The sequence below is a fragment of the Pelophylax lessonae genome (genome assembly GCF_965119305.1).
Source record: "Pelophylax lessonae genome assembly, chromosome: 1".
Lineage (NCBI taxonomy): Eukaryota > Metazoa > Chordata > Amphibia > Anura > Ranidae > Pelophylax > Pelophylax lessonae.
Window position 1 is genome coordinate 892,939,423 of NC_138768.1, and position 25,847 is coordinate 892,965,269.

Below are 25,847 nucleotides of genomic sequence, written 5' to 3' on the forward strand. Positions count from 1 at the left end.
GCAGTGACATCCCCCATAGAGCGCTGCAAGGAAAACATTGGGCCGAGACAACGCCATGCGGGAGAATTACACCCAGGACATACATCTGCTTCACAACCACACACGCATGTGAATGAGACCCCCCCCCCCCAGAGACGTGTGTGAATGAGACCCCCCCCAGAGACGTGTGTGAATGAGACCCCCCCAGAGACGTGTGTGAATGAGACCCCCCCAGAGACGTGTGTGAATGAGACCCCCCCAGAGACGTGTGTGAATGAGACCCCCCCAGAGACGTGTGTGAATGAGCCCCCCCCCCCCCAGAGATGTGTGAATGAGACCCCCCCCCCAGAGACGTGTGTGAATGAGCCCCCCCAGAGACGTGTGTGAATGAGCCCCCCCAGAGACGTGTGTGAATGAGCCCCCCCAGAGACGTGTGTGAATGAGCCCCCCCAGAGACGTGTGTGAATGAGCCCCCCCAGAGACGTGTGTGAATGAGCCCCCCCAGAGACGTGTGTGAATGAGCCCCCCCAGAGACGTGTGTGAATGAGCCCCCCCAGAGACGTGTGTGAATGAGCCCCCCCAGAGACGTGTGTGAATGAGCCCCCCCAGAGACGTGTGTGAATGAGCCCCCCCAGAGACGTGTGTGAATGAGCCCCCCCCTCCCCAGAGATGTGTGAATGAGCCCCCCCCCCAGAGACGTGTGTAAATGAGCCCCCCCCCCCAGAGACGTGTGTAAATGAGACCCCCCCAGAGACGTGTGTGAATGAGACCCCCCCAGAGACGTGTGTGAATGAGACACACCCCCAGAGACGTGTGTGAATGAGACCCCCCCAGAGACGTGTGTGAATGAGCCCCCCCCCAGAGACGTGTGTGAATGAGCCCCCCCAGAGACGTGTGTGAATGAGCCCCCCCAGAGACGTGTGTGAATGAGCCCCCCCTCCCCAGAGACGTGTGTGAATGAGCCCCCCCTCCCCAGAGACGTGTGTGAATGAGCCCCCCCTCCCCAGAGATGTGTGAATGAGCCCCCCCCCCCAGAGACGTGTGTAAATGAGCCCCCCCCCCCCAGAGACGTGTGTAAATGAGACCCCCCCCCCAGAGACGTGTGTGAATGAGACCCCCCCAGAGACGTGTGTGAATGAGACCCCCCAGAGACGTGTGTGAATGAGACCCCCCAGAGACGTGTGTGAATGAGACACACCCCTTCCCCCGGAGACGTGTGTGAATGAGCCCCCCTGGAGACGTGTGTGAATAAGACACCCCCCCCCCGGTGACGTGTGAATGAGCACCGCGCCCCCCCCCCCCCCCCGGAGATGTGTGTGAATGACAGGGGTCAGTTCCTGTCCTGAGGAGGACACCGACCACCTGAGAGGGGTCACCACTCCACCCAAAATGAGAAAATAAAACTTTTGGGTGGAAAGATACATCAGATGGATGGATGGATGGATGGATACTCATCACTGAAAAATAATTCTCATACCAATCTTTATAATTAAATATTTATTAGGAGGGACGTTCCATCCCCCACAGTTCAATATCTGGGGAGATCAATTACACAGAATGTCACATGACCAATCAGAGTGATCGCCTGACATAGCGCACTCTTCACCTCCGCTGAACAATCACTGCTACAATGCTGCCATCTAGTGGAGGAACAAAGTCTGACCGATGGACAAGTATCTGCAGGACTGGTAATGGAGGGATCAGAAGAACTTTATATGATATAATCACTAAGAGGGGGAGGGGAGAATGTACATGGGGGGGAGGGGGGAAAAGAATCTCCTGCCAGGGAGCTCCAATCCCCGAGTATCACCAACACACCCCCAGATACATCACAATGGTGTCACGGGGACAAGAGGAACAAATACAAAATATCAGTAAAAAGACAAACCAAAAACAGACCAATGAGAACAGAACATGAAGCGGGAGATGTGAAGCTCCACCCCCCAACCATAGGGATCACAGCTCCATATAGAGGTCCACGTCTTCCCTCCTTCGTATCTTCCCGTGTCCTGCACTACCTGAGGAGGAGACAAATACCCCCCGTTAGATCACCACCTCATACCAGAGTGCAGAACATAAATCACTAAGCCAGATCAGTCTCCTACTCTAATGTCACCCCCCACACCCCAACCATAGGGATCACAGCTCCATATAGAGGTCCACATCTTCCCTCCTTCGCATCTTCCCCTGTCCTGCACTACCTGAGGAGGAGACAAATACCCCCCCCCCGTTAGATCACCACCTCATACCAGAGTGCAGAACATAAAACACTAAGCCAGATCAGTCTCCTACTCTAATGTCCCCCCCCCCCCCCCAGTCACACACCCATATATTTATAGTATATAGCGCTGACATAGACCACAGTGTGGTACACAACCTCCTCACCTTCCTCCAGGTCTCTCCTCTCCAGGTCCTCCGTGATGAACCAACCATCTTCATCCATCATCTCTCTGGTCTTCTCCTCCTTCCCTGTGTAGCCCATGAAGATGTGACGTCCCCAGACTCTCCAACCTCCTGTTGGCAACATGTGGCTTCTGCACCCCAGGAGCTCCTTAGAGGTCCTACAGAGAGAATAAAGTCCATTATGTCGTCCCACCACAGAAGGTCCAGGAGAGGGACATCATTGTCCTTCCAGGGACAAGAATGACAGAAGGTCCAGGAGAGGGACATCATTGTCCTTCCAGGGAGAAGAATGACAGAAGGTCCAGGAGAGGGACATCATTGTCCTTCCGGGGAGAAGAATGACAGAAGGTCCAGCAGAGGGACATCATTGTCCTTCTAGGGAGAAGAATGACAGAAGGTCCAGAAGAGGGACATCATTGTCCTTCCAGGGAGAAGAATGACCGAAGGTCCAGGAGAGGGACATCATTGTCCTTCCAGGGAGAAGAATGACAGAAGGTCCAGGAGAGGGACATCATTGTCCTTCCAGGGACAAGAAGGACAGAAGGTCCAGGAGAGGGACATCGTTGTCCTTCCAGGGAGAAGAATGACAGAAGGTCCAGGAGAGGGACATCATTGTCCTTCCAGGGAGAAGAATGACAGAAGGTCCAGGAGAGGGACATCATTGTCCTTCCGGGGAGAAGAATGACAGAAGGTCCAGGAGAGGGACATCATTGTCCTTCCAGGGAGAAGAATGACAGAAGGTCCAGCAGAGGGACATCATTGTCCTTCCAGGGAGAAGAATGACAGAAGGTCCAGAAGAGGGACATCATTGTCCTTCCAGGGAGAAGAATGACCGAAGGTCCAGGAGAGGGACATCATTGTCCTTCCAGGGAGAAGAATGACAGAAGAGTCATGATCAGAACATTAAATTGACCCTGAGGAGAGAGGTGGAAAATCTAAACAAGGTCCTGGAGGAAAGGAAGGACAGAAGGTCCAGGACAGGCTGTAGAAATGATGCTCCTCTTATGCTCTAGTAGCGTTTCGTCATTTTCCTCAATCTAGCTTGGTCAACTCCACTGTCCTATAGGTGGTCTCATTCCCCTGCTGGGCCACTTCTACCGTCCTATAGGTGGTCTCATTCCCCTGCTGGGCCACTTCTACCGTCCTATAGGTGGTCTCATTCCTCAGCTGGGCCACTTCTACCGTCCTATAGGTGGTCTCATTCCCCTGCTGGGCCACTTCTACCGTCCTATAGGTGGTCTCATTCCCCTGCTGGGCCACTTCTACCGTCCTATAGGTGGTCTCATTCCTCAGCTGGGCCACTTCTACCGTCCTATAGGTGGTCTCATTCCCCTGCTGGGCCACTTCTACCGTCCTATAGGTGGTCTCATTCCCCTGCTGGGCCACTTCTACCGTCCTATAGGTGGTCTCATTCCTCAGCTGGGCCACTTCTACCGTCCTATAGGTGGTCTCATTCCCCTGCTGGGCCACTTCTACCGTCCTATAGGTGGTCTCATTCCCCTGCTGGGCCACTTCTACCGTCCTATAGGTGGTCTCATTCCTCAGCTGGGCCACTTCTACCGTCCTATAGGTGGTCTCATTCCCCTGCTGGGCCACTTCTACCGTCCTATAGGTGCTCTCATTCCCCAGCTGGGCCACTTCTACCGTTCTACAGGCAGGTCTTCGTATTCTGAAGTTTAGCCACCTCTACTGTCCAATAGGCCTCCATAGTCTGCAACTTGCCTGACCCTCTGTCTTCTAGATGGCCTCCATATCCTGCAGTTCAGTCACCTCTACCAGTCCTACAGGGGATCTCTATTAAGCAGTTCAGTCACCACTATCGTCCTATAGATGTTCCCATATTCTCCAACTGGGCCACTTCTACCATTCTCCACCCTCCTTTTCCCAGCCTATTAACTCACCTATTGGCTACTGTGGGTGATGTGTTTACACTTATAATAAATGGATTTTTGTAAGATCTTACCGTAAAATCCTTTTCTCTTAGCTCATTGACAGACGTAGTCCTCGGTGATACACCACCTTCGGGTTATGTTGCCTCCACAGGAGCAGGACTAGACAGGAAATTAAAAAGCTCTGGCCACACCCTAGGGGCAGTCCCAGAGGGTATATCCTCTCTCTCTCTGCCTCAGCAAATCAGTTATGTGAAAAAGCAGTCTTTAGAGATTTTAACCCAACTCAAAAAACAGAGGGGCGGGGACTACGTCTGTCAATGAGCTAAGAGTAAAGGATTTTACGGTAAGATTTTACAAAAATCCATTTTTCTCTAGCGCTCATTGACAGACGTAGTCCTCGGTGATACACCACCTTCGGGACGTCCCAGAGCAGTATCACAACTGAGGGGTGGGAAAATGGAAATCAAATCCCAATCTAGAAGGCCCAACCGGTGCCAACTAGAAGTTTACAATGCTCATCCTTAATGATGAGACTCAACAAAAAAAGAGAAAAATTTTTTTTTTTTTTTTTTTTTTTCAAACAGAAAAAACCCTCGAGGTAGACCACCGGTCTCCTCTAATTGCGGCCTGCAAAACCTTGCGGCCAAATGAGGCATCCGCCGATGCAGTCACATCAATTTTATAGAATTTTGTAAAGGTATGTACCGACGACCAAGTGGCCGCCTTACATACCTGGACCACTGACGCCTGATGGCGAAAGGCCCAGGAAGTACTGAGCGCTCGAGTGGAGTGCGCCCTAACAGGGAACGGAGGACTCTGACCCTTAATAGAATAAGCCTGTACCACCGTTTGTCTAATCCATTTGGCAATGGTCGCGGCAGATGCAGGCAAACCCTTTCTGGGGCCATCCGTGATCACAAAAAGTGAATCCGTCTTACGGAATGATTCCGTAGCTTTCAGGTATACCCTGATTGCCCGAACCACATCTAAGGAATGCAACGCATGTTCCCGATGATGCTTGGGCTGAGGACACAAGGAAGGTAGTACAATATCTTCATTCAGATGAAAATCTGAAACCACCTTGGGAAGAAAAGATGGCTTGGGATGAAGTACTACCTTATCCCTATGAATCACTAGGTATGGGGACTGGCATGATAATGCAGCCAGTTCTGACACCCTGCGAGCAGAAGTGATAGCCACCAAGAAGGCCACCTTCTGGGATAAAGTAAGCAAGGGAATCTCCCTGATGTTTTCAAAGGGAGGTTTCTGTAGAACCGACAAAACCAAATTAAGATCCCAAGGCGGTAAGGGCGCGCGGACTGGAGGAGCCAGGTGCCGCACCCCCTGGATGAAATTCCGCACCAAGGATTTGGTAGCTAAAGGCTTCTGAAAGAAGATTGCTAATGCTGAAACTTGACCCTTGATGGTGCTCAAGGCTAGCTTCTGCTCAACCCCTTGTTGCAAAAAGGCCAATATTCGAGACACCGAATAGGTACGTGGAGGAAATCCTAAAGATTCGCACCACGCAATATAAGTTTTCCATGTGTGATAATAGACTTTGCTGGAAGTCGCTTTCCTTGCTTTAATAAGGGTAGGAATGACTGAAGCTGACAAACCTCTGTCCTTCAGTACTTGGGTCTCAATGGCCAGGCCATTAAACCCAGCGACTGTAAAGCATGATGGTAAATTGGTCCTTGAGACCACAGACACTCCCTGAGACGAAGTTCCCACGGAACGTGTACGACTAACATGTCCAAGTCGGCCAGGCCGGCTTGAGGAGGCCAGCCTAGAATTTCTAGGACCACTGGCGCTGATTGGATCTGAACCAGGCGTCCCTAGAGGTATCTGGCCCCGACCATCCGAGAAAGTCTGGTCGTTTTCTGTTCCCACACATTTATCAGATACCTGATAGTTATCAGGAAAGGTGATCTTTTCTGGTTGAACCTCAGGGACCGAAGTCACCCGACTAGAGGCTGCTTGGCCTATCTGGTCAACCAGATCCGATTCCTGTGAGGTATAGGGACTAATCTTAGGAAAAGGTAAAGGAAAAGATCTATTCAGGGAACGGTAATTACCACTTCCTGTAGTACTTAAATGTTGGAAGGGAAGAATCGCACCGGTAGTAGTGGTAGATGCTCGATCTAATGTCCTGAATACCGGTGAAAACGTCCCCCCACCCTGAAACCGGGTGGGGGCGCACCTTCAGGCTGTGTACTCCTTTGCTTCGGGTTTGGCTGGGTTGGTCCCCTTCTTGAACCCTCCTGGAGGAGTCTTGTCTTTCCCGCTAGTACCAGCCGGGCGCCCTTTATGGGCGGTAAAGAAAGGTCCTCGCTTGTTGCGAGGTCCCTTAGCTTTAGCAGCCTGTGGCAAAAAAGTGCTCTTGCCCCCAGTGGCATCCTTAATGATTTCATCTAGGGTGGCCCCAAATAGACGATTCCCCTGAAAAGGGAGATTTGTCAAGGTCTTCTTGGAACCTAGGTCAGCTGACCAGCATTTTAACCACAGCACACGTCTGAGGATCACCGCTGTCTTAGATGCATGCCCTAATAAGGGAGTAGTGTCCAAGGCTGCGTCACAGATAAACCGTAGCCCTTGTATGATCTGTTCCATCAAATCAGATGTCTCCTGGGGAATATCTTTTCCCCTATGATCTTGGCGTACCATTTTCGCCCATTCCGTAAGTGTCTGGGAAACTAGACCAATAACGATTACTGGTCTAAATGCTGACCCTATCAGAGAGAAGATGGTGCGGGACTCCGCTTCCATCTTTCGATCCACCGGATCCTTAAAGGACGAAGTGTCCTCCACTGGAATAACCGTGGCTTTATTCAGCCTGGAAATAGGCGGATCCACGACTGGTGGTACCGTCCATTTCTTAATGATGGATTCCTCAAACGGATAGCGTCTAGCAATACGCTTGGAAATAGTAAAGGTACGTTTAGAATGCTCCCATTCTCCTTTAATCTGATTACCAAAACATTTAGGTACAGGAAAAGCCTTCGCCGTCTTGATGGGCTTATTAGTCCCAAAAGGCCTTTCTGTTTCAGTTGCCTCTGCCGGTAAAGCCTCAAGTTTTAAGGTTTCTTGCACTGCCACAACTAGTGCGTCCACCAATGCTTCTTCCTGAATTATAGCAAGAGAAGAAGCGTCCTCCTCACTGTCTGAGGGGGCTTTACCTGGGATAACAGCCCTTGCAGAGGAACCTGCAACTGCAGTGACCATCTCTGAATCAGAGTCAGAGGTGTCAGATGGTATAGGGGTAGGCGGGGGTCGCTTCCTTGACCCCCGTCCCTGACAGGCCGCCTCCACCCGAGCCACCATAGACTCCAAAATTGCTGTAAATGACTCTATACTCTGTGCACCGGCGGGTCCCGAGGCCCCCTCGAGGGAAACAGGTGGGGGAATATGTGTGGCAGGGTCCATAATAACTCCAGTTACTTCCTGGATAATATAATTCAAAAGTAAAGAAAAAACTTTTTTTTTTTTTTTTTTTGACCCTCAGTGCCACAAAAAAAAACCCCTTAGTGTTACCTGCTAGGGATCCCTATCGATCGAGAGAGAGAGAGATAGACCCCCAGGCTCACCACTTGATGCTCAGAGTTTAACTGCAACAGGTTACAGCGCTGTCTTCACAAACAGGAAGTCTTTTGGCTGGCTGCCCAGGAAAAAAGGAGGCGGCTCCGCCCCTCTGTACGCCTTCCGGCGCCTCCCCCAAGCTCCACGAGGTGTTTGGATCACCTCAAACATGGCCGCCCCCATGCTGGAGACACGAGGCTACGCCAAAATGGCGGCTCGTGCGATCCAGCAAAAAAAATGGCGGCGGCCCGTACTGAATAGCGGTGTGCTGCAGGGCACACAACACTCTCTCTGCATGGGGATATGGCGTGGTTGGCGCTACCGGCCCTGGCGGACCGCATGGCCGTTCGGAAGGCCTGCTAATAGCTGGAGATCTGATTAGGAAGGCAGTCTACATGTCCGTGGCTTCTGACTGGTAGGTAGCTTATTCTTAACCCATAAGATTCCCAGAATGCCACAGATTACATCTTTAAAACATGTATACAATAGATTGTTAGCTCCCAAACCAAGCCTCCTGGCTTTTTGCACACATAAAATCACACTCAAAGTAGGAGGATCTGTGTCATGTTGTAGGATAGAAAGGGACTCTATCTTACCATACAGAGAGGGGCCCGCGTTCACCACAAAACCCGTCAGGGGGAAAGGGGGAACATACTACTCACCATACCGGAACCAGGCGGGCACCAACTCCTGACAGTACCCTTCTCCACCGAGGCGGGAGGGCTGTCGACCGATACGGACGCCGTGACTCATGGTCTTTGGCGTTTCAGCGAGACGTTTAACTCGCGGGGTCAGTCCTTTAATGGGACTTTGTCGCGGCCGACCCAGCGCGGAGCTATGGCCTGCACGCGCTCGTAGGCTGAACTGGGGTGACCACCGGATCTCAACATCCAGCCCGTCGCCCAGTTCAGCTTTCTTGCTTGAAGATCTCACAGGAACACTGGAGAAAAAAGCTGTCTAAAAAAATCCTTTAAGAAAAAATTCTTGCCAGGACCTAAGATCCCAGCAAGGTATCTAGGTCCTTACTCCTAACTAGACAGAAAATAACTGATTTGCTGAGGCAGAGAGAGAGGATATACCCTCTGGGACTGCCCCTGGGGTGTGGCCAGAGCTTTTTAATTTCCTGTCTAGTCCTGCTCCTGTGGAGGCAACATAACCCGAAGGTGGTGTATCACCGAGGACTACGTCTGTCAATGAGCGCTAGAGAAAATGTGTATTGTACGTCAGGAGCTACAGGTGGTCTCTCCATATTCTGCAGCCTGGCCCCCTCCTACCATCCTATAGATGGTCTCTATATCCTGAAGCTCAGCCCCTCTACTGTCCTCTAGATCAGTGGTCCTCAACTCCGGTCCTCGGGGGAAAAAAAAAAAAAGACCAGGTTTGCAAGATAATTAAATGACATCACAGGTGATCTCATTTGCTGCTCAGTGATTGCAGTATTCTAGTCTGCATCTCCCCAAGGTAATACTTAAAATCTGGCCTGTTAGTGGGCCCTGAGGACCAGAGTTGAGGACCACAGCTCTAGATGGTCTATATTCTGCAGCTGGCCCCCTCCTACCATCCTATGGATGGTCTTTATATCCTGAAGCTCAGCTGCCCACCTGTCCTATAGATCTATATTCTGCAGCTGGGCCACCTCTACCTTTTTATAGGTGCACTCCATATCCTGCAGCTCAGCCACCTTTACCATCTTGCATGTGGCCCTATATATTCTGCAGCTCGGCCATCTCCACCATCCTATAGATGGGGTCTCCATATTACCTCCTCTACCATCCTATAGGTGGCCTCCATAGTCCTCAACTAGACTACCCCTCTACTTGTCCTAGAGATGTCACCATATTCTGCAGTTTGACCACCTCTACTATTCTATAGGTGGTCTCCATATCCTGTAGCTCAGTCATTACCATTCTATAGGTGGTCTCCATATCCTGTAGCTCCGCCATTACCATTCTATAGGTGGCTTCCATATCCTGTAGCTCAGCACCTACTATCCTATTAGGTGGTCTCTATAGTCTGCAGTTCGGCAATCTCTACCGTCTAATAAGTGGTCTCCATATCCCTCAGCTCAGCCCCCCGTTGTCTTCTAGATGGTGTCCATTATTCTGTCTGGTGGGACTCACCTTCCCGGCAGTGCCAGGCTGTGGACTCCACTGGTCTCATTCATGCCGTACACTTCCAGTAATTCCATCCCCAGACTCCTGTAATACTCCACCACCTCCTGGGTGACCGGCTCGATTCCCATACAACAGTTAACACAACGGTCCAATCCCAGCGCCTGGCGGGCAGGATGGAAGACCAGATGTTCAGCGAGGGAGTACCCCCAGGGCTGAGGGCCCAGCCTGCAATGAGGAACAATCATTAGATGGAGGAGCCAACATCACAATATATGTACCCAATACATTCATGTTACAATCAGAAGAGTCCGTTCATTGTATGCTGCCCTATGCTGTGGCCAGGGACCTTGGCATTACCATTTCTATAAGAAACCCCTCCTGGCTCTCCTCCAGCCTGGATTCCAAAAATGCAAGCCAGTTACACAAGTCATTATTCGCCTCCTACAGACCAGGCGCAGGGGGCGGGGTCTTAGATCTCCTTTACCCTGGAATCGCTCACCTTCTGCCAGCCTGGAGACCCTTTCCTCGGGCCCAGAGGAGGATCTTCTTCTGCAGAGGATTCAGCTTCCTGGCTGCCAACATCCACTTCCTCCTCACCTTCTCCCAGAACTGGGGGGACCCCAGAAAATAGGTGGGGCGCACAGCTTTCAGTGTTGATAGGAGAGACCCCTGTGAACACAACAATCTGAGCAGAGTTCTGCTATAATAGTCTAAGACTTGAATCTGACATTGTTGGGGTCATTCTATAAGCATCACAACAATCAGTATTCCTGGAGAGTGGAGGCCTTCTTTACACAGTGATCCTGTCCTTTTCATAGGACCCAGATATCTAGCCGAGCTGCTGTATAGTGGGGCACCCCTCCATCCCCAGCTCCCTTGGGCACCCTCTTTTCCCAGCCACTATATGGGGGAAACCCCCTTTTTTTAATCCTCCCCAAAGCCCCCTGCGTGTGGGGCACCCCTCCATCCCCAGCCCCCCTGGGCACCCTCTTTTCCCCAACCACTATATGGGAAACCCCCTTTTTTAAATCCGTCCCCAGCCCCTCCTGCGTGTGGGGCACCACTCTGTCCCCAGCCACTATATGGGAATACCCCCTTTTTTAAATCCATCCCCAGCCCCGCCTACGCGTGGGGCACCCCTCCGTCCCCCAGCCCCGCCTACGCGTGGGGCACCCCTCCGTCCCCCAGCCCCGCCTACGCGTGGGGCACCCCTCCGTCCCCCCAGCCACTATATGGGAATACCCCCTTTTTAATCTGCTGTGTCCCCCCTTTCCCCAGTCCTGCGTTGTGACCCTCCTAATTTCCAGTTGGTATAGGGGAGGTCCCATAATCCGGCATCCAATCTCTCAGTAAAGCCTCCATTGATTGTTACCTTGGGGTCTTTGGCCCCGGTGAAGTAAGTCCGGCCCCCACAACAAAGGGGCAACCACAGGTCAAACATTTGGACAGTCATGTGACTGAGGGGCAAATAGCTGACCACGCGCTCCTCTGAACCCAGACCCAGCAACTTCGCCATCCCCTGACACGTCCAAGTAACCTGCGGAGAGAAGATATTCCAGGGTGAGGATCGTGGAATTACCCCACAAATCTGCCCTGTGCCGTCATCTGCTGAGTGCTACTGGCTGGAACTAAAATGCTCCAACCATGTTCAGCATCCTGATTGAAAAAATCATCCATGTACATTCTATGTATATAAATGTATATCTGACATGACTCCATACAAATACAACCCACATCTGTACATCGAGCAGATATTTCTCTCCCATCAGAAAGTCTGCGCCCTTCTATCAGACAGGCCAGGAAATTGGCTTTTTAAGAAGGATGGCACCAAACGCCGAAAGGTTTCCCTAAAGTGTGTGGAAACCCAGATATAAAGATCACCGAGAAAGATGGAACTTTCCCAGCAATTTACTTCTAAAGGAATATCGCTACATTGCATCAGTAACATTGTATCCCCGTGGTATGGGATCATTGTATCCCCGTGGTATGGGATCATTGTATCCCCGTGGTATGGGATCATTGTATCCCCGTGGTATCATTGTATCACTGTATCCCCATGGTATGGTATCACTGTATCCCCATGGTATGGTATCATTGTATCCCCATGGTATGGTTATCATTGTATCCCCCCCATGGTATCACTGTATCCCCATGGTATCATTGTATCCCCATGGTATGGTATCATTGTATCCCCATGGTACCATTGTAACCCCATGGTATGGTATCATTGTATCCCCATGGTATCATTGAACCATCATCATTGCATCATTGTATTGCCATGGTATTGGTACAATGATACCATGGCAATACAATGATGGTAGATCATTGTACCCCCATGGTATAATCCTGGTATCATTGTACCCCCATGGCATAATCCTGGCATCATTGTACCCCCAGGGCATAATCCTGGCATCATTGTACCCCCAGGGCATAATCCTGGCATCATTGTACCCCCAGGGCATAATCCTGGCATCATTGTACCCCCAGGGCATAATCCTGGCATCATTGTACCCCCAGGGCATAATCCTGGCATCATTGTACCCCCAGGGCATAATCCTGGCATCATTGTACCCCCAGGGCATAATCCTGGCATCATTGTACCCCCAGGGCATAATCCTGGCATCATTGTACCCCCAGGGCATAATCCTGGCATCATTGTACCCCCAGGGCATAATCCTGGCATCATTGTACCCCCAGGGCATAATCCTGGCATCATTGTACCCCCAGGGCATAATCCTGGCATCATTGTACCCCCATGGCATAATCCTGGCATCATTGTACCCCCAGGGCATAATCCTGGCATCATTGTACCCCCAGGGCATAATCCTGGCATCATTGTACCCCCAGGGCATAATCCTGGCATCATTGTACCCCCAGGGCATAATCCTGGCATCATTGTATCCCATGGCATAACCATGGTATAATTGTACTCCATTAGCATAATCCTGGCATCAATGTACCCCCATGGCATAATCCTGGTATCATTGTACCCCCATGGTATCATTGTACCCCCATGGTATAATCCTGGTATCATTGTACCATCATTGTATCACCATGGTACCTCGTATTCCCATGGTTTCATTGTTACCCTCATTGTATTCTTGCTCATGGTATAATTTTATCCATACAATTGTATACTTGTATAATACCTCCCCTTTTATGGTGACACAGTATCAGAACTGCAGAGAAATTATTTAATCAGCCGGCCTCTTAAAGTGGGGACATCACCAGGGGAAGGCCTCCTGCTAGTCTTCCGTGCCGCCATCTTCATATATTCTGCCCATGTAGAGATGTGCCACAAAGTCACTATTTGGGAACTGGCAGAGGGCGGTGTGGAGGATTCTTACACATGAGCAGACATGCCGCTGCATTGCGGTACCTGGATCTTTGTGTAGACATGTCACGGGGCTCTACATGTGCAGGAATGCCCGGCCACTTCCCAAACACCGGATAAGACATGTATGTGTGGGAGGAATGTCCCAGCACGTGTCCAGCAGAACATCCTCTATGGACATCATAGGGGACTCCTTGTAGTTGGCAACAAGGAGCAGAGCCGCTCAGGTGTCAGTTCAATGGGTGGTGCTGGTCAGATCCGCCGTCCAAGCTATGAAGAATCCAAAAAAGTAGACCGCACTCAGGAAAGTAAGATGAAAACAATCAAAACTCCTTTATTCTTCTTCGATGCAGCAGACAGACAGTACAATGCACATAACAGACGTGCCGGGTTAACGCGTTTCACGAATTAAATCGCTTACTCATAACCATACGGTTATGGTTATGAGTAAGTGATTTAATTCGTGAAACGCGTTAACCCGGCACGTCTGTTATGTGCATTGTACTGTCTGTCTGCTGCCTCGAAGAAGAATAAAGGAGTTTTGATTGTTTTCATCTTACTTTCCTGAGTGCGGTCTACTTTTTCGACTCCTTGTAGTTCTCACCAGGAAGTACTATAAATTCTGTAAGGGGGAGGAGCCAGGAGAGCACGGAGGTATAATGGGTCCACTTTACATTCATACAATGTTATATGGAGTTTAATGTAGGAGAAATAAATCTGATAGATATTGGAATGAATAAGTATGGATACAATGGAATGAGAATGGCGATCCAATGATAGGGAAAAATGGACCAATGGCGATCCAATGATACAGAAACAATGGACCAATGGCGATCCAATGATACAGAAACAATGGACCAATGGCGATCCAATGATACAGAAACAATGGACCAATGGCGATCCAATGATACAGAAACAATGGACCAATGGCGATCCAATGATACAGAAACAATGGACTAATGGCGATCCAATGATACAGAAACAATGGACTAATGGCGATCCAATGATACAGAAACAATGGACCAATGGCGATCCAATGATACAGAAACAATGGACCAATGGCGATCCAATGATACAGAAACAATGGACCAATGGTGATCCAATGATACAGAAACAATGGACTAATGGCGATCCAATGATACAGAAACAATGGACTAATGGCGATCCAATGATACAGAAACAATGGACCAATGAAGAGCCAATGATACTGCTACATTTGATAGATACAATGGTTTCTGGGGCCAGTGTTCTTTAACTTAATCTCACCCCCCCCAATTTGGATCAGAGATCATTTGTGATAATAAGGTTAGGGTTAGAAAATCTAAACTTTGGAAATCTCCTTGGAAAGGTTGTGTACATCTAGAAGAATTCCCCGTGGATGCTGCCAGTGTCCGCTTTCCAACAGGGTGGCCCCCCCGCTCCAGTACTTCGGAAAGTGTGGTCACCGTCCACTGAATTACAGCCACTGTGGTAGGTCCAATCCCTGGCAGCTAATGCCCCCTGTTGGATGATTGACAGCGGAGATTGGGACTTATTGTAACCATCATTGCTGAACGGTTTACAGTGGAACTACAGGTAAGAATGTTACAGGGGGACAATGAAAAACAAAGATCACTGTCCCCCATGGACTTCATCCCCCCCATGGACTTCATCCCCCCCATGGACTTCATCCCCCCCATGGACTTCATCCCCCCCATGGACTTCATCCCCCCCATGGACTTCATCCCCCCCATGGACTTCATCCCCCCCATGGACTTCATCCCCCCCATGGACTTCATCCTGTCCAGAGTTCCACTTTAACCTCACCCATAAAATTAGGTAATCGGGGGGTCTTACATTGTCATGGCTGAGCAGGACTCCCTTCGGCTCCACAGCACTCTCATAAACCACGGCACAGCACTGGTTGGATCTTTGCTGCCATATGACCTGATACAGCTGATATTCATCAATTTCTGAGCCCAGGTCCACCAGCTGCTCCCACTGAAAATAGATGGACCAAGAGAATGGGATGAGAAGACAGAGGACAGACATGGAGAGGATGAGAAGACCGAGGACAGACATGGAGAGGATGAGAAGTCGATACGGCCAGGATGGAGAGGATGACAGGACAGAAGACTGACATGGAGAAGATGAGAAGACCAAGGATACAAATGGCCAGGATGGAGAGAATGAAAAGAGGACAGACATGAACAGAGAAGACCAAGGATACACATGGCCAGGATGGAGAGAATGAAAAGAGGACAGACATGAACAGAGAAGACACGGTGTCCAGACATAAGATGGGGGGACTGGATATACAGGACGGAGATGAGAAGATGGGGGGACTGGATATACAGGACGGAGATGAGAAGATGGGGGGACTGGATATACAGGACGGAGATGAGAAGATGGGGGGACTGGATATACAGGACGGAGATGAGAAGATGGGGGGACTGGATATACAGGACGGAGATGAGAAGATGGGGGACTGGATATACAGGACGGAGATGAGAAGATGGGGGGACTGGATATACAGGACGGAGATGAGAAGATGGGGGGACTGGATATACAGGACGGAGATGAGAAGATGGGGGGACTGGATATACAGGACGGAGATGAGAAGATGGGGGGACTGGATATACAGGACAGAGATGAGAAGATGGGGGACTGGATATACAGGACGGAGATGAGAAGATGGGGGGACTGGATATACAGGACGGAGATGAGAATATGGGGGGACTGGATATACAGGACGGAGATGAGAATATGGGGGGACTGGATATACAGGACGGAGATGAGAAGATGGGGGGACTGGATATACAGGACGGAGATGAGAAGATGGGGGGACTGGATATACAGGACGGAGATGAGAAGATGGGGGGACTGGATATACAGGACGGAGATGAGAAGATGGGGGGACTGGATATACAGGACGGAGATGAGAAGATGGGGGGACTGGATATACAGGACGGGGATGAGAAGATGGGGGACTGGATATACAGGACGGAGATGAGAAGATGGGGGGACTGGATATACAGGACGGAGATGAGAAGATGGGGGGACTGGATATACAGGACGGAGATGAGAAGATGGGGGGACTGGATATACAGGACGGAGATGAGAAGATGGGGGACTGGATATACAGGACGGAGATGACTCACTGTGTATATCAGAGGATGAGATCCCTCCACCTGTCCTTCCCACTGCACAATCGCCTTCAGCCCGGACAGTCTCTCCTGTACCTGGAAAATGAATGATTGGTCAGCCACCCCTGCATATCCTCCTACTGGAACCCCATATGGTGGTGGAGAGAACACTGTCATTGCTGCTCTGCGATTAGCACCGATCCTGACCTCTAACCCAACTGTACAAATGTCCCCAATCCTGACCCCTAACTCTACCGTACAAATGTCCCCAATCCTGACCTCTAACCCAGCCGTACAAATGTCCCTAATCCTGACCTCTGATCCCACAGTAAAGACACCTTCAGCTCTGATCTCCTACCCCACCATACAGATGCCTCCAGCCCCGACCTCTGATCCCACAGGACAGAAGCCACCAATCATGACCTCTAACCACAGACATCTCCAACCCGACTGTACAGATGCCTCAAAGCCTGATCTCTGACTGTACCCTACAGGAAGCAACTGAACCTTAATTGATCCCATTGTACAAGCACCTCCAATCCTGACCTGACCCACCATCAGAGATGTATAGTAACGAAGTAGAACTACTTAAGTACTGTACTTAAGTACCGAAATGCGGTATCTGTACTTTCCTAGAGTAGAATTTTTTTTCTCCTACTTCTACTTTTACTTCACTACATTTTTTCGATGATTTCGATACTTCTACTCAAGTATTTTTTTTTTTGTGCTGCATAGTTACTCGTTACTTTTAAAAAAATTACCACTGCCAGAACAGTAGATGGCAGGTTGCATAAAGTTCAAAAAAATGTGTATAATGTCATTTGTAAATCAGCGCATACGAAAATAAAGGCTGTGTATAATAAAAGCTGCTATACCAAATCTTTCCAATAAAAAGAAAATATGAAACAAACAAATAAATGGTGCTACAGCGCTTAAAGTGCATCAAGAAACTACTAACAAACACAGGTTAATCATTTGAATAAATCATTTGAATTAATAAAAACAATATGATGTTCAAACTTTTGACTTATTTCTTTAATAACTACATATCACAGTACTTGTACTTCTACTTTCAGTACTTGAGTAGAATTTTTTTTTCAAAACTACTGGTACTTTTTACTTTTAGTACTTAAGTAGCAAATTTTTTGAAAAAATTACTTGCAATACTTAAGTAAAAAAAATGTTGAATACTTTAGTACTTCTACTTAAGTAACTTTTTCTGCGAGCACTTCCACTTCTACTCAAGTAATTTTTTGATCGAGCACTTGTACTTTTACTCAAGTAGAAATTTCGAGTACTTTATACAAGTCTGCCCACCATACAGATGCCTCCAATCCTGACCTCTAACCTCTCCATAAAGATGCCTCTAATCCTGACCTCACCCATGCAGGCTCGTCCAACGGACCTTACCCAGAGGCGCTGCCAAACCTGACCTCTGGCCCCACCATACAGACACCTCTGACCCCACTGTACACGTGCCTCAAAGCCTGATCTCTGACTGTACCATACAGGAAGCCATTGATCCCATTGTGCAATCACCTCGAACCCTGACCTGTGACCCACCATACAGATGCCTCCAACCCCGACATCTGATCTCTCCATACAGATGCCTCCAACCCCGACATCTGATCTCTCCATACAGATGCCTCCAACCCCGACATCTGATCTCTCCATACAGATGCCTCTAACACTGACCTCACTCAAAGACTCCTTCAAATTTGACCCCACCATACATATGCTTCCAATCCTGACCTGAATTGTGTTCAATAAGTCTTTCGCACAGTTAGGCCACCTTAGTCTGTCTTTATACCTCCTCCATGTGATCCTTTAAAGCAGCACTCCCACTAGGACACAAGGGTGACAGCTGAGATGATCAGGACTCAAAAGCTTTGCACAGTCCTGTCAGTCTTGTGCATCAACCAAGATTATAGGAGGGGAGAGGACAGGAATGGTATCTGCTGCTCACTCATCATCCAACCAAATGCGAGCACTCACCTCCAGGATCTTCTGTAGCTGCTGACCATCTTGCACCATCACTACCTGAGCCTGGGAGTCGAGAGCTGCGCCAAGGCAAAACAACCCAGTGCATGATGGGTCAACGCCAACTGCCACACCCCTGCAGAGAAGAAGAACGTTACATAGCAAATGTGACACCTGATCTGAGAATTTACAGTTCCACCACCATCCACTGATTGGCGGCTGTAATCTCCATCTCATGCCTTCTGCACCTGGCTGCCCCATAGTTCTCAGTACCCCAGGGAGCCAATGAGTTCACAACCAGGGTGTTTTCTGTTTTGTGCCACACCCCCTAGTTCTCAATCCCACCCCTGCAGTTCTCAGAATGGAAGGTGCACCCCCACAAAGTATCATGCCTTGTCAATGTCTTACCCAGCCATGATGGCTCCGATTTGAGCGATGAACCATTGTGGAGAGCTTTGTCCCAGGATCAGAACCCCACAGAACTGAGCCAGACCCAACTACAAAACAGAAGACAGTGCATGACATCTTATGCTGTACCATATTTAATACAGAGATCTGCACTCACCACCTAGTGATAAACTACCATCTATACCCTGAACCCCCTTCATGACCTCCCCACACCCAACCAACCCTGAGCGACTACCCCCCACACCCATGGGATCCTGCATGGCCCTAGCACCTAGGCCCAAGGGGTATTGTGCAGCTCTGCCTCCCCCTCACGCTCCAAAGGACACTGCGGAACCCTCCACATCCTCTCGCCACCCCCCCCCCCCCAAGGAACCCTCCACATCCTCTCTCCACCCCCCCCCAAAAGAACCCTCCACATCCTCTCGCCACCCCCCCCCCCCAAGGAACCCTCCACATCCTCTCACCACCCGCCAAGGAACCCTCCACATCCTCTCGCCACTCCCCGAAGGAACCTTCCACATCCTCTCTCCACCCCCCCCCCCCCAAGGAACCCTCCACATCCTCTCTCCACCCCCCCAAGGAACCCTCCACATCCTCTCCACCCCCCCCCCCCCCCAAGGAACCCTCCACATCCTCTCGCAACACCCAAGGGTCTCTGCACCCACTTTCCTACATTTCTACACCCAAAGGAATCTTTCCGATGCTCCATTCCCAAGAAATCCTCTGTGCCCTGAACATCTAGGAACATTACACAACCTGCATTATCAATTTACACACACCATGCACCCCCCAGAGACAGCCATTACTCTACAGGGATCTAGTCATCTTACCCTGAGGAGCCCTCTGGCCACCATCCAGCACTGCTTCTCATACTGCAGGTAAGTCATTTTCTCCCAGCCGTCACCCCTCCACACACACAGCGCCGTCTGCTGGCCGAACTCCATCACTGCCTGTAAGAATAACTCCGGCACAGTGAGCGGAGGGATGGATGCAGTTCCAGATCTCTCCATCCTCAGGGTGACGGGGCTGTTCCTGTGTGCTGTCCAGAGGGACTCTGCGGGGGCTGGATGTTTATTATATCTTGTTTTCAGCTGCCTCAGCGCTGCAACACACAATACAGAGCCAATTTATAGTCTAACCTCAATTCCTGACAAATAATTCTAATCCAATGAATCACCAATTGGTAGGCAGACCGTTTACTCCACCCTAAATTAATCATAGGTCATTAACGACTAGGAAGATTCAGGAAAAGGAACTTCTCAAGGCAGCATTAACATTTATTCACATTTTAGAGATCACTTTTATAAATTAGGAACTGTCAAAAGTAAAAATAGAAGTGAAAGTGAAGGACGGGGTGGGTGTGTGATACAATGGTAGGCTACCCCGGAAAGGGGGGGGGTGTCGATGTTGGTGTCCCTCGGCTCCCCAGGGACACCGGGTGGAATGGGGTTGCCCTCTGCTCCCCAAGGACACCGGGTGGGAGGGGCAGCTCTAGGCCCACATTCATGTTTTCTAGTGCAGCTCGATTTCTGATTGGTGGCTGTATGGTAAAAGACCATTCTTGTGTAGTAATAAAGATTGTTGTGTGAGAAATCAGTCAGATTCCTTGAAATATCAGCTTGCTCTACACAGGATTACCCAAAAAGAGGACATTAGGATAATTTCATATGGCAGTGCAAAGGCCAATCAGCAGCAAGCTCGGTTTGGAGTATTTCTGCTAGAAGCTACCACATAAATACTTGGAATAAAAATATAGAAGACTTACACTCCATGTGGTGTGCTGTAGTATCCTCCTCACAATGGTCCTTTCTGGACTCTTCAGGTTCATTTTGGTCTCCATGATGGGACTCAGTTTCAGAGTTTTCTTCTTTATTATATTCTTTAGGTTCTCCTGTACTTTGCTGACATCTCGCACTTCTCTCGTCATCTGTATCCCGCCAAGTTGGGCTCCTCTCATCGTCTTCATCTAGTTGTGCATTCTCTCCATCTAGATGTTCTTCATGTTTTAGGTCAGAGGTTTCCTGTTCAGCAGGCTGTGTCTCCTGGGTCTCATCGTCTGGGTTATCAGTTTGTGGTTCAGCTATGGTCTCATTGGGGTTAGAAGCTTCTGATTCAGCTGTGGTCTTCTCAGTCTCATCTTTCTCTGGTTTAGTAGGCTCTGGTTCCCGTGTTCCATCTTTCCCTTCTGCGTTAGTAAGCTCTGGTTCCCTAGTTCGATCTTCCCCTTCTGGTTTAGTAGGTTCTGGTTCCCAAGTCTCATCTTCCCTTTCTAGTCTAGTAGGCTTTGGTTCCCGTGTCCCATCTTCCCCTTCTGGTCTAGTAGGTTCTTGTTCCCGTATCCTATCTTCCCCTTCTAGTCTAGTAGGCTTTGGTTCCCGAGTCCTATCTTTCCCTTCTAGTCTAGTAGGCTTTGGTTCCCGAGTCCTATCTTTCCCTTCTAGTCTAGTAGGCTTTGGTTCCCGAGTCCTATCTTTCCCTTCTAGTCTAGTAGGCTTTGGTTCCCGAGTCCTATCTTCCCCTTCTGGTCTAGTAGGTTCTGGTTCCCGAGTCCTATCTTCCCCTTCTAGTCTAGTAGGCTTTGGTTCCAGTGTCTCATCTTCCCCTTTTAGTCTAGTAGGCTTTGGTTCCCATGTCCCATCTTCTGGTTTAGTAGGCTTTGGTTCCTGTGTCCCATCTTCTGGTTTAGTAGGCTTTGGTTCCTGTGTCCCATCTTCTGGTTTAGTAGGCTTTGGTTCAGTTGTGGTCTCCTGAAGTCCCTTGTGTTCTCTTGTTTCTTCCTCAAGGTCTCCATCATTTGTCTGTTCGGAATGATTTTCCTCATACGTATTCGTTTGGTTCTGCTCATGGCCTTGTTGCCTGATGGGGGATGTCTGAGGATAATGAAAGTCTTCCTCCTGGCTGGATGTTTCACATTTTTCATTTTGATTATGTTCTGTAGGGTCAGGTGATTGTACTTCATTCTCATTTCTTGGGCCTCCATTCTCCGGCACAGTCTCCCACGATTCCCCTTCTTCACAATCACCTTCTGCTGGTACAGGCCATTTCTCATGGTCTGCCTCTTCCAGGGACTTTGCTTTCTGGGAGGACTGTGGATTCTGTTCTTGTCCATAGTCACTTTCACTGACATCCACAAAGCTGCATTAAAAAGAATTGCAAATTAATACAAATAATTTATGAGTGGCCTCAGGAAAGTTTAAGATTAATTGTTTTTCTGCTCCTAACAACTACGACTCATTGTCTCATCCTCCATTGTTGGAATTATGAAAGTGGAAGCTGGTTGGCTACTATGGGCGAGTTCCTTCAGACATCCAATTATGGACACAAAAATGTCACATGGAAGTCACATGACAAACTACAGTGGAAAATGGGCACACCGGCAGCACCACCCACTGAGGATCAGCCATTACGTGGTTAGAACGTGCTGGATCTCCAAAGGTAGAGAGCAAAATATGCCGCCAAATTTAATTTAAACTCTCATTGGATTACTTCTAACTGGGCAGAATACTGCTCCGCCCATTAAATAGATAAAGTGACCGCACCAGAACATCCCTTGAAGTCTTATTCAACAAGTTCAGGAAAATTCCTAAAGGCTTGGAAAAATGTTGACTGGCATTCATAAACCGGGTTGGAAGAGGACTGGGCAGTCATTTAACCACAGGAAGTGTCGGACTCCACCGGCACAGCCAGGACCACGGCCGCCACAGTGTACTTCCCGAACATCCCTGCAGTGTTGTAAAAGAACTATTACCATTTGCTGATCAACGATTTCCTCTGTGTGAGTTGCTACGTTGTTTTTATGTAATAAATAACCTTTTAATCTACACTGAGGTGGCGCTGCTTTTCTTCTCCTACCCCTTTTTGTCTGTTGCAAAGTCCCTCTAGCTCTGTATGAAGCCTGCAGCCACCTCCACCATCCATCTCCACTAACCCCAGGGATTGAACTATCCTGCATACTTCCTAAAAAGACAAACTACAGCCACAGTTAAAACTTTTTTCATAAGATCGAATGTACTTGACTCTTTCACTGGCGCAGGTCGAACGTTGTGTATATGTATCTGTCTTGTTTTTTTCCAAATTGATGGTTTGGACTGCTTCAGTTGGTCAGACTTGTAACAGATGCGTGTCATCAGCTCAAACACCTTTTCTTCCACGCATTGTAAATTATGCTGATTTGCTCACCTATCGTTTACTGTGGGTTCTCAGTATTTACACTATAATAATGTATATTATATCTTGTTTTACCTTTGGTGCCGGTGTTCTAAAATTTTGTCGGACCCATGAAAATTCGACCTAGTCACTTCCGGTGACGCTACGTCATAACCCAGCTGGTGCGACAACTGGTGCGAGCCCCAGTGCACATGCGCACAAGACATTTTCCAGGTCCGATGACATTTTAAGACTTTGCGAACAGCTGACAGAGGAGGAGGAGGGGCTGAGGTGGGACGCACACACCGCCGCGGGAAAATTTTACAACACCGTCGCATCAACGAGCAAGGAACATGTTGCAGAACTGACTTAGAGGAGGCGGGAAGGAAGTGAATATATATATTATATATATAATTTTACAACACCGCCTGATGTCCCTAGACTTTCGCCCTCACAGAGCCACTTCTTCCTGTTCTCCCGATACTTCCGCCCTTACTGACACCTACCTCCGCCTGAGGTCCCTAGACTTCCGCCCTCACATAGAAGTGAATTCCACCTTCTCTATGGAAACGTCCACCCTCACGTAGAGCCACTTCCGTACTCATTAACATTATTTTCTGTCCCCGACTGCCACATTTCCACCATTAATTTCCAACGGACAGTCCCCTCTAAGTCAGCTCTGCAACAGGTTCCTTGCTCGATGACGCGGCGGTGTTGTAAAATTTTCCCGTGGCGTGTGTGCGTCCCACCTCAGCCCCTCCTCCTCTCAGTCAGCTGTTCGCAAAGTCTTAAAATTTCATCGAACCTGCAAAATGTCTTGTGTGCATGGGCACCGGGGCTCGCACCAGCTGGTGGTGACGTAGCATCACCGGAAGTGACGAGGGTCCGGAATTTTCACGGGTCCGATGAAATTTTAGAACACCGACAGTCTGGGCTTCCAGGCTGACTTAAGTACGCTGAGCTAATTAGCATGTAAATAATAACCTTGACTTGATGGGATTAGCCATAAGTCAGTTGTTTCCAGACACATACAAGCTAAGTTTTCAGGCTAGTTTTGTATGACAGCGGCTGGGATTTGATATCTATGTTCATGACTGGGAGGAAGCCGTATACTGACGGAAGACCACAAGTACAGTGTGGGTCTGAGGTTCCGTTACACAGACCCTCCATTCCTCTCCCAGTAAAAGACTCCACCCATCCAGCAGACCCTCCATTCCTCTCCAAATAGAGACTCCACCCATCGAGCAGACCCTCAATTCCTCTCCCAGTAAAAGACTCCACACATTCAACAGATCCTCCATTCCTCTCCTAATAGAGACTCCACACATCCAGCAGACCCTCCATTCCTCTCCTAATAGAGATTCCACCCATCCAGCAGACCCTCCATTCCTCTCCCAGTAAAAGACTCCACCCATCCAGCAGACCCTCCATTCCTCTCCTAATTGAGACTCCACCCATCCAACAGACCTTCCATTCCTCTCCTAATAGAGACTCCACCCATCCAACAGACCCTCCATTCCTCTCCTAATTGAGACTCCACCCATCCAACAGACCTTCCATTCCTCTCCCAGTAAAAGACTCCACCCATCCAACAGACCCTCCATTCATCTCCTAATAGAGACTCCACCCATCCAACAGACCCTCCATTCCTCTCCTAATAGAGACTCCACCCATCCAACAGACCCTCCATTCCCCTCCTAATAAGAGACTCCACCCATCGAGCAGACCCTCCATTCCTCTCCCAGTAAAAGACTCCACCCATCCAGCAGACCCTCCATTCCTCTCCTAATTGAGACTCCACCCATCCAACAGACCTTCCATTCCTCTCCTAATAGAGACTCCACCCATCCAACAGACCCTCCATTCCTCTCCCAGTAAAAGACTCCACCCATCCAACAGACCCTCCATTCCTCTCCTAATAGAGACTCCACCCATCCAACAGACCCTCCATTCCTCTCCCAGTAAAAGACTCCACCCATCCAACAGACCCTCCATTCCTCTCCTAATAGAGACTCCACCCATCCAACAGACCTTCCATTCCTCTCCTAATAGAGACTCCACCCATCCAACAGACCCTCCATTCCTCTCCCAGTAAAAGACTCCACCCATCCAACAGACCCTCCATTCCTCTCCTAATAGAGACTCCACCCATCCAACAGACCCTCCATTCCTCTCCTAATAGAGACTCCACCCAACCAACAGACCTTCCATTCCTCTCCTAATAGAGACTCCACCCATCCAACAGACCCTCCATTCCTCTCCCAGTAAAAGACTCCACCCATCCAACAGACCTTCCATTCCTCTCCTAATAAGAGACTCCACCCATCGAGCAGACCCTCCATTCCTCTCCCAGTAAAAGACTCCACACATCCAACAGACCCTCCATTCCTCTCCTAATAGAGACTCCACCCATCCAGCAGACCCTCCATTCCTCTCCTAATAGAGACTCCACCCATCCAACAGACCCTCCATTCCTCTCCTAATAGAGACTCCACCCAACCAACAGACCTTCCATTCCTCTCCTAATAGAGACTCCACCCATCCAACAGACCCTCCATTCCTCTCCCAGTAAAAGACTCCACCCATCCAACAGACCCTCCATTCCTCTCCTAATAGAGACTCCACCCATCCAGCAGACCCTCCATTCCTCTCCTAATAGAGACTCCACCCATCCAGCAGACCCTCCATTCCTCTCCTAGTAGAAGAGACCAAATCAATCCAGCAAACCCTCCATTCTCTCTCAAAAAAGACCACATCCATTCAGCAAACCCTCCATTTACCTCTCAGTGGAGTCCCCTTCATTGGGATCTGCTGAGGACATTCTGCCTTCCGCTGAAAAAGAAACAATTTTTTAGGTTGTTGGAAAGGTTAGAAACCGGTTTTCTCCCCC

The 25,847-nt window shown here is 49.3% G+C and overlaps 1 protein-coding gene across 1 annotated transcript; it reads right to left on the reverse strand.

Annotated features, from left to right (window-relative positions):
- Positions 1-1,761: 1,761 nt before the first annotated feature.
- LOC309566602 (uncharacterized protein) lies at positions 1,762-25,847 on the reverse strand. The gene is made up of 13 exons (XM_082271808.1): positions 25,738-25,847; positions 20,573-21,946; positions 19,642-19,906; positions 18,812-18,900; positions 18,419-18,539; positions 16,439-16,519; positions 15,135-15,278; positions 11,337-11,501; positions 10,464-10,633; positions 9,971-10,189; positions 2,354-2,540; positions 2,109-2,166; positions 1,762-1,924 (listed from the first exon to the last, which is right to left on the reverse strand). Exons 1-12 carry the CDS (start codon positions 25,776-25,778, stop codon positions 2,119-2,121), a joined length of 2,904 nt encoding a protein of 967 aa, XP_082127934.1. The 5' UTR covers positions 25,779-25,847; the 3' UTR covers positions 1,762-1,924; positions 2,109-2,118.